The 21,917-nt window shown below is 43.5% G+C and overlaps 1 protein-coding gene across 1 annotated transcript in view; it reads right to left on the reverse strand.

Moving 5' to 3' along the window:
* Window positions 1–10,646: 10,646 nt before the first annotated feature.
* antxr1c (ANTXR cell adhesion molecule 1c) overlaps window positions 10,647–21,917 on the reverse strand; it is a 60,148-nt gene continuing 48,877 nt past the window's right edge. The window contains exon 18 of the mRNA XM_028568586.1: window positions 10,647–10,904. Coding sequence (XP_028424387.1) covers window positions 10,647–10,904 — 258 coding nt within the window. The remainder of the gene's footprint in view (window positions 10,905–21,917) is intronic.

Below are 21,917 nucleotides of genomic sequence, written 5' to 3' on the forward strand. Positions count from 1 at the left end.
CTGGATACCAGGGGCATCAAAATACAGGCACAATGACAAATACCAGCATCTGTGTGTGTGTGTGTGTGTGTGTGTGTGTGTGGTTCGGTCTGGGCGGTAATGTGAGACCAAGATGAAACACTCAGCCATCAGCACATTCCTATGGGCCTCGGTTTTCTTCAGCTTAGAGAAAGAGAGAGAAAAAAAAGAGAGAGAATAAAGAAAGAAAAAGAAAGAAAGAAAGGGGATGTACACAAAAGAAATATAAAGAAGAAAGACAGGAATATTACAGAGAGAGAAACCCAAGCACTAGTAAACATCATCATATGCTACTATAAATGATGCAGTTGCCTTTTAAACCATTTAACAATCATAATCCTACAGCAATTACTCCTCCACCTCTCATTAGAACAGTATGTATAAGTCTGTATATTGTTGTAGTCTTTATATATATAATGATATGCTTCATGGCGGCTTTGCGCAAATCTGTCTTCTGCCTCGCCTGCTTCACGATGGTGGTTGACGGAGGAATTTACTCCCCACAAATATTGTCTGAATATCTGTGAAGCAGTCTAGAAACAGAGAGCTGGCTTAAAGTGACTGTTGTGATTGTTGTGATGTGGCTGCAGTACCATTTAATAACCACTTATAATCATGTGTACCCAGGCTTTTGTTTGTTAAAAATGAATTAGGCTACAGACAACTAGTAGGTTGCCTCTTAGTAGAATGAAAAGGTGAGAGGTCTCCTCATCTAGCTGTATTGTTTTTACATTTAATAATAACAACATACTGTATCTCCACCATGTTACACCCACTTTTGTGCTCGAAATTCAGTCTTTACTACAACTAAACCCTGAGTTACAGCGGGAGGACTATCTAACATCACTAACATGGACGAGGTGTTCGCTAACAAACTACCCAGCAAGTGTAGCCATGTCAGTCATTTCACTTGGCATAAAGCCAGAGAAATGCCAGAGGTTGGTTGTATAAGTTGTTTAACTAGCACAAAAGTGTTGACATTACACTCAAGAAGTATAATAAGTGGATGTAATACATTTTAAAATGCTAAATTTATCATAAAAAAACATCAAATAGTGCACTCGACAGGCTCACTAGCTAGCCAGCCACTGAGCCAAAATAACTTATCAAGGACGAGCTTCTGTCAAGACACGATGTGAGTCCCCTACACGATGTGAGTCCTATCAAGACACGATGTGAGTCCCCTACACAATGTGAGTCCCCTACACGATGTGAGTCCTATCAAGACACGATGTGAGTCCCCTACACAATGTGAGTCCTATCAAGACACGATGTGAGTCCCCTACACGATGTGAGTCCTATCAAGACACGATGTGAGTCCCCTACACAATGTAAGTCCTATCAAGACACGATGTGAGTCCCCTACATAATGTGAGTCCTGTCAGGACACAATGTGAGTCCCCTACACAATGTGAGTCCTATCAAGACACGATGTGAGTCCCCTACAAAATGTGAGTCCCCTACATGATGTGAATCCTGTCAAGACATGATGTGAGTCCCCTACACGATGTGAGTCCTATCAAGACACAATGTGAGTCCCCTACACGATGTGAGTCCTATCAAGACACGATGTGAGTCCCCTACACAATGTGAGTCCCCTACACAATGTGAGTCCCCTACACGATGTGAGTCCTGTCAAGACACAATGTGAGTCCCCTACACGATGTGAGTCCTATCAAGACACGATGTGAGTCCCCTACACGATGTGAGTCCTATCAAGACACAATATGAGTCCCCTATACAATGTGAGTCCCCTACACAATGTGAGTCCCCTACACGATGTGAGTCCTGTCAAGACACAATGTGAGTCCCCTACACGATGTGAGTCCTATCAAGACACGATGTGAGTCCCCTACACAATGTGAGTCCTATCAAGACACAATGTGAGTCCCCTACACAATGTAAGTCCTATCAAGACACGATGTGAGTCCCCTACATAATGTGAGTCCTGTCAGTACACAATGTGAGTCCCCTACACAATGTGAGTCCTATCAAGACACGATGTGAGTCCCCTACACAATGGGAGTCCCCTACATGATGTGAATCCTGTCAAGACACGATGTGAGTCCCCTACACGATGTGAGTCCTATCAAGACACGATGTGAGTCCCCTACACGATGTGAGTCCTATCAAGACACGATGTGAGTCCCCTACACAATGTGAGTCCCCTACACGATGTGAGTCCTGTCAAGACACAATGTGAGTCCCCTACACGATGTGAGTCCTATCAAGACACGATGTGAGTCCCCTACACGATGTGAGTCCCCTACATGATGTGAGTCCTGTCAAGACACAATGTGAGTCCTGTCAGGACACGATGTGAGTCCCCTACACGATGTGAGTCACGCATGTGCAGAATGGCCGCCATCTTTGACAGCTAGCTACGGCAGCATCACTTGGATGAAGTGCCAAAACTAAATACTTTCACCCAGGACATGCGTGTTTGTTCCTCGGGAGTGTTTTAATCCAAACCATGATCTTTTTTTCTAAACTTAACTTATCATTTCGGTGCCTAACCTTAACTGTCGTGGCCGAATGACGGTGACTTTTTCTGGCCAAAACTCAACTGCCACAACCCTTGGGCTCACAGTCGACTCACATTGTGTATTGACAGCCTCTACATTAACCGTTTTGCAAATACCGTCATCTTGGATTTTGACCAGCCAATGATGTAGGTTGTGGGGTGCATCGTGGGATAGTTTGGGAACATAGCAGCAAAAGCTAGCCATCCAAGACAGTGACACTAACTAGCAGAGAAAAGGGTCATAAATAATTGAACTGAAGGACACAGGGACAGCAAGAGACAACTTTGAGAGCTGGACAGTTGACCTGAGATGGGACTGTGAGGGAGAGTCCCAGCTGCTGTTATTCTTGCTTTTTGCTTTGTTTAGCTCTGTTTGGAGGACTGACTGCCCGTCTGCCCGTCTGCCTCATTTTCTCCATTCTTTTCTCATTTTTTCTGATTCAGCCCACCCCTTTCAACATCCCACAACCTTCTATCCTCTGCATGCAGAGGGGAAAAACGCAGACTCCACAGTAATTATCCAGCTGGAACTGCTCATAGAGGCTATTCGGGCTGTATTAAATTCATTACCAACCAGAGAAACAGATTTTGAATAGTCCCTCAGCGCAGAATGTGTTTTTATACACATTAAGTTATAATGTGACACCTTGATTGTTGGCATCGTCGGGGAGCTGGAAGGTGATGCTCAGATACGCTTTGGCCCGCTTGAATTCAGGTCCAACAGTTCGTTTATTTCCTACCTCCTTGCTGTCTCCTGACGATTTGGGAGGTAGAGGTTGAAGGGGTTAACGTTAAGCTTCTGACCAGACAATAGCCAGTGGTGAACCCAGCACAGCGAAATAAAGACGTTTTTTGGGGAAATTCGCTGGAAAGCACCCTTCCATCCATTAGGGAAGAAGCCTCAGCAGGATTAAAGGACCAGGGACAACCTCTAAAGCGAGACCACATTTCTGGTTCTCTCTTCCATATCGGGCTAGCTGAATGGAACTCATGACAAGTGCACAATTTTATGTCTCTGGCTAACTTTACACGCTAAAGAATTCTGGTTTTCATTGGGCAATAAACGTACCTTGTTTTGGATAACTTCCCGTACAATGAATCAAATGTATGGTCATTTTTTTGGTCACTTAAGTTGTAAGTTGAGTAACTAAACAAATGCATATTTACACATTGAGCAGATATTAAACATTAGCATTGATTTGGAGTCGTGTTAGTGAATGTTTAATATAAGTCCACTATTCACTCTAATTTTTAGCTTTGTTTGGGTCTCTACCAACTCCTGAGGGGAAATATCTGGCTCTTTACCTGCCAAATGATCCGTTATGTTTACCAGCTAGTCCTTAACTTTAGCTGTGTTCGAAACCGTTCCCTCATTCACTCACTCACTATTACCTACGTAGTGTTTATTAAATAGTGAACTACATAGGGAATGACCACACGAGATTTCGGACTCTAAAGAAAATCTCTAGTGCGCTCCCCCTTGAACACTGTATCCAGTTTTTATCATACATCCATGTTAAGACCTTGATCAATCTTGAGGGTGTAGTATGGACGTTTCTTTGTTCGCCTTAGTTGGATTAAAAACCAGTTACATAGTGTCCGAATGAGCATTCCTGTGGAATTTGTAAAGTAAACAAAATATATGATTGTGAGTGGCCATACAACTTTTATAGGCTTTTCTCATAGCAATTATGACATATTTTGTCATAGCAGGAAAAGCACACGTGTCACTAATAACATTAATGAGGGTTATGATCTGTTGGAGTGTCCCAGTGAGGCAGCATGCACAATACCAGCACCCTGAAACTTAAAGGCTCTTTACACCTAGGGGTGGGAGTCACCAGAGGCCTCACAATACAATATCATCATGATACTTATGTCACGATACAATATTATTGCGATTTTAAACATATTGCAATATTCTGCGATATAGTGCAATTGATTACCTTATTTACAATTTCAAATTATGTCCCCAAAAGGAAACTTTGTCAAGATCTGTTTTATCTAAAAAGATACATGTCTTCATCTTTTGTTCATCTCACTTCACTTGTATTGCTGCACAATGGGATTGTCAAGCAGACAAACTGACCAACACATACTCGAAAATACTGGTTAGCTGATTGGAATAAACCATCTGTCTATCACCACCTAGTCGGGAGAAGAGAAAAAACATCTTTTCCTCCGAGAAAAGCCTCCCGTTTTTTGCTCTTCTTTCAATGAAGGAATAGTTTCTAATTTGGATAAAACTTGCGCGATAGCTACGCTCATCTCATCCGTGGAAGCCGCCATGTTGTTTAGACTGAACAGTTGCTTCTCGTTGCGTCACACCTAAACCCGCCTCAAAACCAACGCTGATTGGTCGGTCTTTTGGCGAACGGTTCCAAATTTTCTCTATCTCAAGATGCCAGTCTGATCTGTGAATAGAAAACTGGAGCTCGCGAGATCAGGACGGTCTCACGAGGCTACCTATTTACACCCACACAGGTGTTTTCTGTTAATCTGGCTGATCAGACCTCTTCCCAGGACTGTGTTGGTGGATACAGACAGATTGATTGACATCTTCCTGAGTCTCCTGTTAGCTCTTGTTAGGCACCTGTTAGGGTAGGACAAATCAGTAATTGGTAGATAAAGATTTGTAACCTAATACATTTCCATCAAAGCTCCGGCCCACCTTCAACCTGAGCAGAGGTCTAATCAGCTACGACAACTGAAATCACATGTGTGGGTCTTCAGAGGCTTTAAGCAAATAACTGGAATTCGGCCATTGTTAATTAGATTATTTACACCTGGGCATTTCCTACTGTGACCTGGGGAAAAAAATGTCTTCCATTAAAAATGCCTGTTGGTGCCATCATGTCTTCCCCTGAAATCAGGAATATAATGTTCATTTCTATAAAGGCCTACCACAACAGAACATTTCATCACATTCATTATGGTGTGCCAGTTCTATGCATGCTGGCTCATTTGTCAGGATTACTGGAACCTTTTTCAACAGAGTCAATCGTTTATGTAATTAATGACACCTGTGCTTTTCCTTCCTGCTACCACAAGTTAAAAACATCTGCTGTGAAAAAAAGGGCCTATTTTGGGCACAGTATACATAGGTACAGTATAAGTTTAATATGAATAAATTAAAGTGCTCATATTATGCTTTTTGGCTTTTTCCCCTTACTTTATTGTCTCATATATCTTTTTGTGCACGTTATAGGTTTACAAAGTGAAAAAGCCCAAAGTCCACCCCAAAGGGACTTACCATCTCCAACAGAAAACACTGTTCACAAACTGATCCAAACAGCTCTGTTGTAGTCCAGCCTTTACTTCAGAGACGAACATGCGTCACTTTGTAACACACGTTATAATGCTCGCCTAGCTGCTAGCGTGGCACGCCCTCATACTCTGCAACTGACAAGCTAGCAGTACTTACTGCGCATGTGCGACTCCCAACAAAGATGGAACAGAAGTGAGATACCTCACTCTGTAGCTAAAACAGAGAGCTCAACACACAGGGTGAAAAGAGGAGCTGCAGCAATTTGCAGTACAACAAATATATGGTGTTTTCTGAAAATTAAACCCCATAAACCTATTCTGGTACAACCTTGAAATACAATTATGAACCTGAAAATGAGCATAATATGAGCACTTCAAGCTAAGAAGGACCTGGAGCATAGCCAAAAGCTTGGTAATTCCAGCTCGTGACAGTAGCCAAAATGAGTGTGTGGGTAGTACACAGGGCTAACTGTGAAAGGTACACTTATCGACTGTCCAAACCTGCTGGGGTGGAGCTGCGGAAAAAAAAAAAGGGAAATTCGACAGGCGAGACACTGAATCCTGTGTTACACACGAGTCCAAGCAGAAATCACACACAAGACACTGTCCAGTAGAAGCTTGGAAGTCAACCTTTATTGATACTGTTAAAAAACAATTCATGTCCACCAACAAGAGAAAATATCATTAACGGCTTTCATATTTGCTTCAGTACTGCTGTTTATACGTGTAAAAACACTGATTAACATAATTCATCTCCTCTTGATTAGGACTGACGTGGAGCTCCGTCAGCCTCTGCAGAAGTTTAAACACTGATCCTGCATCAATGCTGCGTTTATACTGAATGTCTGTCTTGGGTGTTACAGAGGTGAATGGAATTAGCACATTGTAAAAAACAAAGCCTCTTAAGTCTCAAACAGTAATGCTTTTGAAACATTAGTTCAACTATGTTTTGCAGTAATAAGTGGAACATCTACCAGCCATATCTGTACGTTCTGATCAGAGCAGAGATTAAACAAGGAAATGCACACTGCCGAGTCGAAAGTAATTATACTTCTGCCTTTCTGTCCAAGCTTTTTTAAATCAAATGTGTCTTTTTTTTTTATCAGAAGCTAAAAGGGTTATGGGAAATGTAGCCAAATGTGATGCTAGAAATTGCTAGCAAAACGTGATTGTCTAACTAGTTTATGGTAACCATTAGCCTAGAAATCTGGACGCACCCTAGCGACAGCAAAAGTAATTTGCAGCCAGGGTCAGTCTAGCAACTCTCCGTTGGCTTGCGAGCTGGAAAAACCAAATTCTGGTCAGGCCAATCACATCATGTATAGAGTCGGTGGGCGGGCTTAACACAAGGACGGCAGAGTTGCGACGGTTCCGTGTGAATTCCCTGCTACTTGAAAGCAAAGAAGATGGCTGCTGCTGCCGTACAGCGGTCTTTGGCTGCGACTCTGGAAGACTTGGAGTTAAGCACTCAAATGATTCTTAAAAAAGGGAAGCTGTGTTGGGAGTTTTGCTGACCGGATACGGCAAAAGTTTAATCTATCAACTAGCGTTGCTCTGGTTGGCTATGAGTGAAGAGGGAATTTGAAAGACAACCGTTTATCCCGCCCCCTCGGATTGAGCCCTACCAGTGGCGAGTTCCCAGACCCGACATCTTGATGTGGGTCTGGCTTGTCAGGCTAGGTAATCCTACCAATGCATTGTAATTCTTTTGATTTGATGGCGACATGTAGCAACTTGTCATTCAAAATAGTTCTAACTAAACGTAGCTGTATTGGGATTTATAAATCAGATTTAAAAAGCATTTTCAAAAAGTTCAAATGCGTGGTGGGACACATTAACGAAGCAAACGTATTCTTTCAGCTCAGCTTTAAGGCACTGAGAGCGATTAGGAATGCATGTAGTAGCACAACGGTACACGACATAACTGACTGACGTACATCAAAATAAAATAAAAAATAAAATTACAGAAGGAATACCAGCATTTTTCAACCTCTTTTCTAAACCCTGAAGTCTAAAATGTCATAGTTCGGTTCTTGTTTTTTGGGGGACATTTTTCCTAACCTCACCAGCCAGATGGTTTGTTACAACAGAACCATCTGAGAAGCCGTCATTGCGAATTGTTCCAAAAATACCTGTGAGGTGAGTGGATAAATCTGGATGTCACTTTTCAACGTGATTTTTTTTTTAAACAAACAGTCGCACCCACCTTAGTCTATATCTAGAACGTTCCACTTCCGGGATTGCTCCGGTGCAGCCGCAAATTCGGCCGGATGTCACTTTTTTTCGGCCGGAAGTCCGTTACCTTCCGCTTTCTTTTTGATGTAATTTTAAACTCCGGTGAATTTATGAGGACTATGGTTAAAGCAACATTGGAGAGAACTTTTCCCGCTTCAGTCCCCCTACAGGTGGGAAGCGGAATTGTCCATTACCGCTGTCGTAATGTCTCATTATGTCTCATCCGAACTACAGAGCCGCTACCCGATCTGACAAACTTGCATAATGTTAAGTAATGGACAATTCCGCTTTCCAACCTGTAGGGGGACCGAAGAGGGAAAAGTTCCTTAGTGTTGCTTTAATTGTTCCTCAGATCGCTGCAGGGTAAATCCAGACAGCTAGCTAGACTATCTGTCCAATCTGAGTTTTCTGTTGCACGATTAAAACTACTTCTGAACGTACACACGTTCCACCAAAACAAGTTCCTTTCCCGAGGCTATTTTGCAGAGGCGCCGCGGCTTTTCTCTGTGCTTAGCACCGCCCAAGATGATTGTGATTGGTTTAAAGAAATGCCAATAAACCAGAGAACGTTTTTCTCCCATCGCGGAATGCTGTGTGGACTAGCCAGACCCTTCCTCCCAATTTAGCATGTAGTCACCGTTAACATGTACACGTCGACAGAAGCACCTTTTTTCAAGAACTAAATTATGTTGCACTTAATAAGATTCACACCGTTTTGATTTGTTTTTTTCTGTTGCCTTTTTTTTAATACATTTTTAAACGTTAAACGTGGCGGGATCACATTCAGTTTCAAATGTTTTTCAGTGTAGCTTAGAGGTTGTGAAAACGCTGATAAGCCTTATATGACTTTTAACTGGCTAGCTGTTGTGTTTCTAAATTCTGCGCACAGTGTCCGTCTTGGTGGTTGGACACCTTGTCGATATTCAAGTACTCTCCTCTGTTTCTCTCGGGGAGTAAAATAAATTAGATGCTCTTTGAACTGCCCTGCAGTTGCAATGTGACCGGTGATGATAAAACTGAAGACATAAAAACACACACATATTGGTATCAAAGTACAGTTATCAGGATTGTGTATAAAGACATGGTGATTTCTGGTTGTTCGATTTCAATGTCCAAATGCTAACAAAAAAGGAATACATACTGTAGTTGTCCAGCAGTGTATGTGCGCAGTTACCAACAAAAGAAAAATAAAAAATATATATATTGCTGTATTCTAAATTCAATGAAACATGAAAAGGTGGTTAGGGACAAAATCCAAAGCCTCAAAGATATCAACCAACGTAACATTCAAAAACACATATTGTAAAAACATACCTTCCATATAACATCTGTACACTTCCCTGTCACTGAATGGTACAACATCCGGACCACGGAATCATGTAAATATCATTTCTGTTTTAAAAGGGCAGAGATTTTTTTTTTTCCCGCATGGCGTTGGATAAAAGAAACATCCCAAAAAGGTGACAAAAAAAAAGAATCCCTTTGGCACTGAGAACAATTAACAATGTCTGACATTTCACACGTTTCTTATCTTAGTTACTCAACACATGGCCAATTAAAAATTCCTTTGAAAACCTCCTAATTCACCGCCACAGCGGATGGAGAAATAAGCCAATCCGTTCTGCAGGTCTACCATGGTTACTCAGACTTTCATGTACAACCTACTTTTCGTCTTAACTCTTGACGACAATGGCCTAACTCAGTAGTTGATAAAGACGGCAAAGAGATTTCATCCACTGCAGTATTCCCCTTTTGGACTTCCTGTCCCTACATGCTTTGCTGTCCAGCAACAATCCTCCCTGATCTCACAAATGCCAACACTGACTAAAATATTTTCCCGAATAGCCCTGTTCACCCTCTGTGTGCGACACAATGCCAAGTCAAACTGCTTTTTTCTTTTTTTTTTTTTTTTTTTGCCGCGGGTCCACTCTTTATCTTGCACTTAAAGGTGCCGTAGGTAGGATTGCGAAGATCCAGGACTTAGCCAAATAATTAGAACATCGACAACTTCTCAGTCCCTCCCCCCTTTCCGCTAAAGCCCAAAATGATCTTCTAAGCACCTCCCCCCCACAAGGGAGAATGAATGCGTGTGCATGAGGAGTGATTGACACGCAGTTAAGACACCACCCCCCGGCCCTGATTGGTGCATCTGAACAGGGAGCGGTGGATTTCTGCAAATCACACTCCAGGATGTAGGTGGTGCCAGAGGAGACCTGCTTCATGTAGTTCTACTGGAACATAGGGTCAGTTTCAGCAAATATGACAGAAAGTTAGTTTTATAAGGCTTACCTACTGCACCTTTTAAACAATAACAGTTTTCCTGGTTTTCCTAAAAAAATTTTCCCCCCTTAGAGTTTATCATGCCTGGTGGTTTGAAATGACTTAAACTGCCAACTTCCAGTTTGACTTGACACTCCAGCCCATACAAGAAGAGGAACACAGGAGCCTGGGATTGAAAACACTGATCTTTGGCCTATATATCTTTGGCTTAGCGAGGACCACAGCCTTCAAACTGAAAGAACGGGTCAACAGAGCGGTCAGTCTGTGATATCAAAGCGGGGTGCGTTGGCGGTGGTGGTGGGGGGGGGTTTGTCTGTGCCATTCAGGCTCGGAGGCTGGGCGGCGGGCGCGATGGCGGTGCACAGGGAAGCCCCGGGGGGGTGCGGGATGGCGGCGGTCCCGGGGGTACCTGGCTTGACGGGGGTGATCTGGCAGGAGGGCTGGCGGCGGTGGGAGACGGGGAGGTGGTCTCCGGCTGGTAGTCTGGGGGCGGGGGCGAGGGGGTGTGGATCGGGGTGCGAGGTGGCGCCTTGGCTGCCGCTGACTCTTCTTTCACTCTCGTGAAGTTGATGCATCGACCCTGAAGGGGAAGGAGAGACACACGCAAGATTAAAAAAATCACAAATTGATTAGATTTAAAGTGGTAACAATCGATCTATTTCTATATGCCAACAACTATTAAGTTTGGCAATAAACCTTTTATTTTGTCTTGTGTTCTGAATGAAAAACAAAAGTTTGAACGGGAAAAGTATGAAGAGAAATTCCACAGCTTAAGGTGTTTTCACTGTTGATTTGTTGAACTGTTGAACTGTTTTTTTTTTTTTTTAAAGTTCAATACATGCCACATCTTTCCAAAAGTCAATCAAGTAATCGTGTTGAATAATTGTAATTTTAATATTGACCAAAATAATAGTAATTTTTTTTTGTACATAATCGAGCAGCCCTAACAACTATTGGGTGGATTGCCATTACATTTAATACAGACATTCATGGTGTCCACTGACTTTAATGATCCACCTGGCCGTGTGACGCTTCTGTCGCGCCGCGCTCCACTTTATTCCTATGGGCGACGTCAAGCGACTTTAACGCGCCTGCAAAAGCCTGCGCTGCATTTGACAAAAAAGCTGGCCGATGCCCATCTTTATGCATATGAATCCGTTGAACACGACGTGACTATGCAACGGAAGTAGACGGAAATTGTTCAAACTGACCTTTGTCGAACTGAAATGAAGACAGATTCAGCAACTGAAAGGCCTATTTCTCACTTAAAATGTTTTCAGAAACTGAACTATTTTGGTTAAATAGAAGATGGTATTCCGAACGAGCTGCCGTGATGGTCGCTGTGAAAATCTGGAGAAGCCAGACCCACGTGACGCGTTCGTCCAATCAGCTGCCGGTCAAAGGGCGTGGAGCATCAACCGTGGATGCAGTACATCGCGACACCACGCTTCAGTCGTGTCACAAAAGTGGATCTGCACTGTGACTTTTCATCTATAGGGCCACCAACTGGTCCAAATCTTTCCAACGATTGGAGGATACGGAGTGGAATGAGTACAGCTCATTCCATCTAAAAGCGATGTACCTGATTTTTAAAAGTCGTTTCTTTACTGAAATGTCTAAAGAGAAGAAGCATGAATGAACACAGGAGACCGGGCCCCGTTTTGGGACTACGGTTGATCTACAGGAGGGTAACATTCTTGCAAATACAGCACTATAGAATGTAACGTAAGTGAGAGAAAGTAAGACAGAGGGAGAGAAGGTCTTTGGAGATAAAGAGAGGAAACAATACCCGAAAGAGAAAAAAAAGAAGATAATAAACCAAATTTAAATAAAGGCAATTTTTTTCAAAATCCCACTTTACATGTTTGCCCTCTACTCCAGCCAACCGCTCTTGTCCTCTTGTATTTAGCTGCGCATCGGAGTGTAAATGTGTGTGAATGAGTATCTGATGAGCAGGTGGCACCTTGTACGGCAGCCTCGGCCACAGTCTATGGATGGGGAATGGTTCCTGTACAATGTTAAAGCGCTCTGAGTAGTCGTTGAGACTAGAAAAGCGCTATATAAGAACAGTCCATTTACATATTCCTCTTTATCACACATATAGTCATATAGAGGTCACAAAAAAACATTCCATTCATCCCGAGCAAAACAAAAAGTTGAATAAACAGAGCCGAAAAAAGGACAAGAATCTAACAGCGACCACCAGTTATCCAGTCTGGCATTCCTAGACATTAATATAAAAAAAATGCCTGGATGAGGATCTTCTCAAATTCTTTGCCTCATGGAAAATACCTGCGGAGAGGAGATGTGTGCTTTCTTTGGGCAACATGCACAAACTCTGTAATGTAGCGCTGCAGGATTTATTGAAAATAATGGGTGACTAGTCCTAAACTAAGCTACGCTAAGCGGCTGCTGGCGGTGGCTACATGTTTAGCACATACAGATATGAGAGTGGCATGTGTCAAACTTTTTCTTTAATTATGTAAGCAAGTAGAGTAACACCTCAGTGTTGCTGTTAGCTTGTCAAAGTTATTAAAACAAGGTGCGAGGTGTCTTTTAAAATGTGTGTAAAGTCTGAGATAAATGACTTTTAAATTGACAATGTTGAACTGCATGTGGATGGCATGTAAAAAAAACCAAAAAAACAGCTTTGCTTCATGTACGTCGTCTGTTAGCACCCAGCTGCGGTTTAAATCTATGGACATTTTCCTGGATTAAAGAAAGCCACACTCGCTCGTTCTTTCTCACTGACCTCCTCCACTGTCTACAGTCTTACCAAGGCCATAAAAATTGTCTAGGCCTGGGCAAAACATATGTGTGTGTGTGTGTGTGTGTATGTGTGTGTGTTAGAGACATGTTTGGTTGGTGGAGACAGTTCTGGCAGTTGTCTGAATAAGGTATTACCTCATATCCTTTAGCCAGCTAAATGCTTCCCTGGGGAGGCTTGTGTTTATGTGCAGGAGAGAAAGAGAGAGAGAGAGAGAGAGAGAGAGAGAGAGAGCTCTACCTCATACTGTACTCCCTGACGTCAGTGTAATGGATGTGGTTTGGCCGCGCACGCGCACGCACGCACGCACACACACACACACACACACACACACACACTCATAATGGCAAATGTAGATAACTTCATCCTTGTGATCTTAACTCTGGTCTATCACTGGTTAAATGATGTGGTTATGGACGTACATACAGTATATGTACATACACTAACACACAGACACACACAGACACACACACACACACACACAAAAATGCACAAAGGCATTAAAAACACACACAGTTCTGAGCCAAACCATGAGACTGAGCTTTATAATGATACTCTCAAAGGCTCACGCACACACAAACCCACTCTATCTCTATCGTATTGTACTGAGCAAACAAGAGGAGGGGTTGTTGAGTTCACTACTGGAAGAAAGTGTGTGTGTGTGTGTGTGTGTGTGTAGTCAGTCCTGGATATGAACACTACAGGAGGTACCATTTTTTTGTTTTAGTGTCATTGCATTCATCAGTAAGAACTAACTACATCACACTGATGACGCAATGTACAGTACTGTAGCCAGGCCGGTCTCAAGGCTGACATTCAGCTATGGCAATTGGCATTGGCTATGAAAAAACCAATGCCATGGCGACAGAATGACCAATGAAGAATCCAGACTGAACTTGGCCAACTCTGCCTCATGTAAAGAGTGAGTGTTCCTTTTAATTTGAAAGTCTGCCAGCTTTTGGAGGGTCAGACTGTGCTCTAAAATGTCTGTTACGGGTGGGACTGTGGCAGAAAAAGTAACACTAAATAGCTTTTCAGGTAACACTTATGGCAAGGGAAGAGGTGTCCCGCGCTTGTTTCCACTCTTTGAAATACAACATTACGCTACCTGGAAATGAGCCGGCCTTGCTGGCCTGGGAGAGGTTTCTGCCGCTTCGTTACAAACCGCTAATGACTTGAGGAGGCGACATCATTTGAGTGGAAAGAGAGGCCTGATTTCTTCTAGGAAGTAAGCATTGCGTCATGCAGAGCTTACGCATGCAGCCATCGCTTAAAGCAAGAAATTGGTTGACTAAGGAAACCAAATCTTTTTTTTTTTTTTTTTTTTTTATCTGACTGCCAGTTTGCGTCGGTGAAGATGTAGCCGTAAGCTCACGATGACTGTTTTTTTCTGTCTGATTTGTCTCAGGAAAAGCTGAAAGTAAATCCTGTCTCTGTTCCTGTTCCTGGTGCCAAGAAAACACTCTTAAATGTGGAATTCCCGTTTAAAAAGATCATTGGAAATGTTCTGCTAATAAGGCACGATTTTAATTAGCTTTTGGGACGGGGCCTGATCAGCAGGGGAGTCGGCATAAAAAGGATAAAAAAGGTGGAGAACAGATTGGGGGAGGGCACGGAATACCGAATGTAACTGGCATACTGTGTAAGTGCCACACATACATAGTTATCACAATGTGACGTTGCAGTGAATAAATATGAGGCCAAAACGCAGCAAAAATCTACTTCATAATTCATTACACATGAAGATATGACTCATATGAGTAGGGCTAGGTACCGAATACAATACTTTTTAGGCACCGACTGAATTGCCTCCTTAGTAAACACACTTCAGTATAGAGTAAATCTCATCAGCGCCAGTAAACCAATAAGCATGCAGCATGCTTATACCAAGTTGTAAAAATGCTGGTGATTGGCTAATGTCTTATGACACGTCATAGAGGCGGGAAAAACTCTACGTTACAGTACGTTTGGTAGCTACGATCTAGCATGATTTCTGTAGAGGTTAGTCATCCAGGTCATAGTTATCCAAGGGAGGACGATGGTGGTTCAGACGTGGCCTTGGGTGTCTCCAACGACCATAGCGGCTGTCGTTACAACAGCCAGTAACGCTAACCAGCGAAGCGGTATCGATCACCTTGACAACGAATCCACAGAGGTTGGAATAACTGGGTTCCCCTATCGTTCAGTCAGAACTGAAGACTTCGAGCACCTTTAACCGAGTCCAGTTGCTCTCGATTTGAAACTTCTTTGGACATGATCTACCATCTCACCATATGTCTAAGCTGTATACAGCGGACATAAACATACACGCCACATGGCTTGTTATCGCGAGAAGAAAGCTGCAGTTGAGTTTAGGAAACGTCACACGCGGGTTGGGTTTAGGAAAAGAAGAACCGGTTGGATTTAGGAAAAGAAGAACCGGTTGGGTTTAGGAAAAGAAGAACCGGTTGGATTTAGGAAAAGAAGAACCGGTTGGGTTTAGGAAAAGAAGAACCGGTTGGGTTTAGGAAAAGAAGAATCGGTTGGGTTTAGGAAAAGAAGAACGGGTTGGGTTTAGGAAAAGAAGAGTCGTTTGGGTTTAGAAAAAGAAGAACCGGGTTGGCAAAGAAGGACGCGACGGTTGAGTTTAGGAAACAACATGATCCCTGGTCTCCTGGGTGACAGTCCTGTGTTTGACCCATCCACCACCCTGACCAACCTCCCTGACCAACCTCCCTTCACAGATTCTCTCCCTTTCATACTACTTGCTACGGCGTAAACTCACACGCAATTGCAAGGTAATGTAAGTCAACGGAGGCCAAACGGCGTTGATAAACACGCTAAAAAGCGAGTATGCGTCTTGATAACACGCCAATAAGGGCACACGAATTGGCATGTCATACATACGCCACTTCATGAGATCAGTCTGCATCAAGATTAGTGAAGGTGGAAATGATAAAGAATCACCCAACACCTTGATACATTAAAACTGACTTTGCTGAATGTGTCAGAGAGATTTAAAACATCCCCAGAGAGCTTTCTGTACTTAGTGACCTCCCCATTGAAACCAAACTGTTATCTTGGGATTTTTTTTTAATGCAAAGGCTCCAGGCAATAAAACTAAACCATGTGGCTGATAAAACGAGGAGAGAAGATTTTACCAGCTCTCACACACACGAACACATCAGAAAAAAAATAAGCCTATCGAGCTACAAGGATGTGTCTGGGTGCGAGCTGCGGTTCTGCTTTTTATCCGATTTATGGCGTCTAATGTGAAGCAGGTGTGAGCTGGCTCAACGGGATGGAGACGGGCCAACGGAGGTGTTAGCCAGCACAGGAACACCAGGAGTCAATGAGACGGAGACACAGATGGAGGACGGGAAGACGGGATGAGTAATGGCTACAGATGACTGAAGCATTTTCAGACTGTAGACGCACTAGGAGACTTTTAAAACTGGGCCAGTTCGGAACGTAATGTTGGGTTTCTCAGGCTTTTTTTTGTCCCTTTTGAGAGAAATACTATCCCCCAAGGATGGATTACAGTAGTGACCTAAGCCACCACTTCTTTCGAGGCCAAGGAGCATTTCATGCCACATTATTTTGTGGAGTTAAGCCTGATTTATGGTCCTGTGTTGAATATACGCCGTAGGTACGCCTAGATACGCACCCTACACCGTACCCTACACTGTACCCTACGCTGTAGCCTGACGTGCACCTCCCCAGAAATGTAACTTCAAAAAACTTTATTTGGGTTAAAGGCAATACCCTGGTTTCTCAGAGTTCTCATAGATAACTCCTTTAGTAACCGGGGTACAGGTGCATGTATACACCTTAACCCGGTGTAAGCTCGGGCTACGTGTTTGCGCATGCTCCGTAGGTTATAACTGCCCCTCCCGACTCCGCTGCAGTGGTTTTTGACCCGGAAATAGAAGAGAGCAGATGGAAGCAACAGCGCCAAAAACAGCAAAAACACAAGCTTTAAACCTTTATATCCACTGAGAACTCCCCCATGACAAGTACATCAAGAAGAAGACCCATTTCTGGAAGGCCGAGGAGACACATAATTTCTTGCTTTCCAAGTTGTTGTGATTTTGACAAAGGTCAACCTGAAGAAAAAGCCTTATTCTGACTGGAGGTAGAGTTACTCCTGTTATTCTTCCCCGCTCATGTATACGGGGAGAACCGGCATAACCCGGTTATTCACTTAACCCCGGTTACTGCTGTGCATGTAAACGCATTGTGTGATTGGTCCGCTTGGCTTGGTAGCGTCACATTTCCTCCTACTCATTCCTGGGTGCTCCTCCATGAACAACATGAGATCAAGGGTTAACTTTTCCTGCTACAGCTTCCCCACTGTGGGTAGAAGGCACAGGGGAGACACTTCAGGGTTTCCCCCCAGAAAAATTGTTCAGCCCCAGTGGCAAGTGCTTTTTTTTTCTCGATGAGGGCACAGCTGGGGACCGGTCACAGACTGATGGCAGCATTAATGTAGAGCCCAATAGGTTCTGTGATAACAGAATCATAAATGCAATTGCGCAATTAAGAATAAAAAAAAAAAAGCTATAAGACCAGAGGAGGTCACGTGACCTGCAGAAAGGATGGCTGCTTAGCTCTTTTGCTCCCACTCCTATTCCCCCCCATTTCAATGAAAAATTACCTTTTTATTTAACTTAACCTTTATTTTTAAACATCCACCCTGTGAGATGCCGAAGCCAAGAAAGTCCGCCAGACCTTATGAACTTATGAAGACGAAGGGGAGCAGGATAACAAGCTAACTGCCATGCTAGAGAATCACCCTACGGTACCGTCTATTTGCTGGATGGTTTCAAGGTAACAGTCGCAGCTAACATATAAGCTAGCAGATAAGCCTGAACACTGACGTCCAATACGTAATCGAAGTCCTCGGACGCTAAAATGCAAAATACTACGTTTCACCGACCGGGACAAAATACTCCAAGCTTTGCGGAAAACACCTGTCAAGTTCCAGGACCGAGAGATTTGCTTCTCCGCCGACTTCAGCAGCTAAACGGTAATGCGGCGGCGGGCTATCTCCCCAGCCATAGAAGACGCGAGGAAGCGAGGACTCCAAGTCTTCCTACTCTACCTGGCCAGACTGAAGCTCATCCACGGGCAGGATCAACACATTTTCAACTCAAGCACCGAAGCCGAGGATTTTCTCAACACGAAACGGGCAAATGGAAATGATGGAACGGCCGCTGGACAAGAGCTTGCTGTATGAACATGCTCAGGACTGATGGCAGATCCGAATCACAGAACATTTTAACAGAGCCAAAAGCTATTAATATGGAGTTTCGCGACTTTTACTCTAACCTCTACACTTCTGAGGTTAATTTGGACAGTGACAGATGTAGACACTTTATACGGAAGGCAAATCTTCCAATCTTAAACCAAAAGGAGACAGATGATCTACAGAAGCCTATTTCATTAATAGAACTAAAAGAGGCCATTCAGAGGATGAAAAAGGGGAAATCGCCGGGGTGGGATGGAATACCCCCTGAATTTTATTGGTTTTTCTGGGAGGAGCTAGGTAAATTCATGCTGGATATGATCCACGCTGCTGTGGATAGGGGCTTATTTGACCGGGACACCAACTCTGCTATTCTCACTGTTCTCCCCAAACCGAATAAGGATCCCTCCCTCTAAGGCAATTACAGACCCCTGTCACTTTTGAATTCAGAAATAAGAATATATGCTAAAGTCCTGGCTTCACGGATTGAGACACTTATGACTAAATTAGTACATCATGACCAGACTGGGTTTATAAAAACGCGCCACGCAGCTGATAACTTACGTAGAAATCTCCATATGATATCTTTTTCTAAAGATATTAAGTCCCCATGTGCTGTTCTATCATTGGATGCGGAAAAAGCCTTTGATAGACTCGAATGGAACTTATCTCTGGCTGGTCTTGGAAGCTTTTGGTCTTGTCACTAACTATATTAAGATGATTAAGGTACTCTACTCTAATCCCTCAGCTATGGTCTTTTCAGGCAGCATATTTTCCTCCCCCTTCCCAGTATGGAGAGGCTCCCGTCAAGGCTGCCCTCCCATCAAGGCTGCCCTCTGTCTCCTCTTCTGTTCGCTCTCTCCCTCAAGCCTTTTGCGCAGACAATTAGGCGGCAGCCCTTTCTCTCGCCCATATCCTTCTGTAACCCTTCACATCACATATCATTATTTGCGGATGACATTCTGTTATACATAAATAATGCGCCAGTGTGTATTCCGATAGTATTGGACGTGTTTGAGGAGTTCAGCACTCTCTCAGGATATAAAATTAACTGGACAAAATCTTATCTCTTATCTCATCTCTCGACACTTCCACATTGCCAACACACATACCAGTGGTTAGGAGCCTCATATAGTTGGGCGTGGATATCTTCCCCTCCCTGTTCACCATCTCTAGCAAAAATTTCCAGGGTATTATGAAACGGAGGGGGACTTGGAGAGGTGGACGTGGCTCCCAAACACCTTACAAATGCGTTTGTCCATAATCAAGATGGATGTCCTTCCTAGAGTGAACTTTTATTCTAATATGATACCCCTTCCCCCACCTAAAGGTAACTGGGACAAGATGCATAGTATAATATCGAAGTTTATCTGGGGTGGGGCACGTCCACGTGTCAAACTAACTACTCTTCAGCGCAATAAACGGTCTTGCTGTCCCTAACTTAAAATTGTATTCTTGGTCCACTTTCCAATTGGCTGGACCCCCAGATACAACTATCATGGAGACCCATAGAAAAACATTTGGCCTCCCCTCACCGTCTGCAAGATTTAATACACTCAGGCCTTTCCATTTAACGCTCCAAACTAAAGCTGGGCCCCATTATGTTGTTCCTTTTGACTGTGTGGCATTCAGTGGAGAGGGTGACCGGCTCTATGTTGAAGTGGCATGCACAAAGTTCTATTTTTCATAACTACTCTCTGCTCACTGGCGGGGTACCTTTCTCTTTCAGGGATTAGAGTGAGAGAGGGGTTAACGTCTTGTCTGATGTCTGTGATGATGGGGGTCTGAGGTTGTTTACTGATCTGCGAGCTACTTATGATATACCAGGTACATCTTTTTTCCTCTTTGTGCCTAAGATCTGCGATGCGAGTGTACGGTGTGCCCTGGGGTACTCCCCTCCCCACTCACAAGATACACACATTGCTAGATGTAGGAGTAAGATCGAGAGGCTTGATTTCTGCTCTTTACTCTTTTTTTACTAGCATTCTCTTGTGGACCTCTGGCAGTTCACCAAGTGTGGACCGGTAACTTTGATCTACCCAGTGGCGAAATATGTTGGTTGACTGTCTGGAACAATTTAGACAAAACATCAAAGAACCTTAATCACAAACTTATACACTTCAAACTCATACATAGAATGTATCTAACACCAAGAAAGAGATACTTTCTACATGAAGCTCATACATTCGCCTGTTTGTGATCTATGCTCTCTGGGTCGTGTGGGATCATTCTTACATATGTACTGGGAATGTCCTGATGTGGCGTCCTTTTGGAAATTAGTATCTTCCACTTTATCAGATCTATTGGAGGTAGACATACCATGTTCTCCTAAAATACTGCTTCTAAATGACACCTCATCATTGAGCCTGTCCTCTACTCGGACCCGCACTCTATTAGCAGGGTTGACTGTAGCTTAAAGAATGCTGGCCTTGCGCTGGAAGCCCCCCCAAGCACACACACCCAGTGGCTACAATCCTTTTTGAGCATAATCTACATGGAGCTGTCTGTAGCAAGAATGCATGGAGCTAGTCAGAAAACAATCCAAACCTGGACCTCTGCGGTGGCAGTGGTTAAAGATTTACTGAATTGAGCTGAGGAGTATGTCTTTATTTGGAATTTTTTGTTTATTTCTGTGCACTTACTTTGGCCTATAGGACACTGATATGACCAATGTACTATGTGCTGTATCACTATGTGTATGTAACATAGAAGATCATGTTGGGACATTGAGGGAGGGGGGATGTCGCTATTCTGGGTGGTATTCTGGAGGGGTGGCTGGAGGGAAGTGGATGCTACTTGTTGTATTACTGTCTTTGAACTGTGTCATGCCCTTCTCTTTTGAAAGTACAAAATAATTGATCACAAAAAAAAAGCTATAAGACTGATTCCGACTCTACATTAAGTCAGCGCTAAAAGCTAACTGGAGATTTGAAAATATGACTAAGTTTTCAACCGAGCCTCCTAGTTTAAAAATTTATTTAAAAATACATTACAAAATAATTCCCAGTGACTTAGGCTTGGTAGGGGGCAACATAGGCCCGGTGGGGTGCAATACACTGGGGAAAACCCTGGCAGTGTTTCTCCATCTCCAGCGCTGGAGTCGGTAACATAGACTGTATATAAAGTCGGTACTCGCTCTGGAGCAATTCCCCGTCACTCTTTCACTTAATTTATCACACTCTCCCCACACACACAGTCTTGGAAACCTGCCTCATCTTGTAACACCTTCTGTTGGCTCTGCTCCCACTGGGCGCTGTGTGATGTGGTCTGTCAGGCCATGGGGTGACCAGGTTTACAGGTGTAGTTTACGGTACAAGGCATTACATGACTCACCCACACGCCATAGTATTATGTGAGGTTTAGGTAAGGGTTAGGTAAGTGGATGAGAGCCTGGTGAGAGCAGGAGTCTGGGGATAAGCTTTAAAGCCACCACAACTAGCCCTACAAGCACACACACACGCACACACACACACACACACACACACACACACACACTACATGCCGGCTCTGCTATTCTCTTAAAAAGATACGCTATAACGAAGCAGACACACCAGCGCACAAGTATACATCAGCCTTCACAGGTTACATAAAAAAAGAAA

Source organism: Perca flavescens, chromosome 21 (assembly GCF_004354835.1).
Source record: "Perca flavescens isolate YP-PL-M2 chromosome 21, PFLA_1.0, whole genome shotgun sequence".
In the NCBI taxonomy this organism is placed as follows: domain Eukaryota; kingdom Metazoa; phylum Chordata; class Actinopteri; order Perciformes; family Percidae; genus Perca; species Perca flavescens.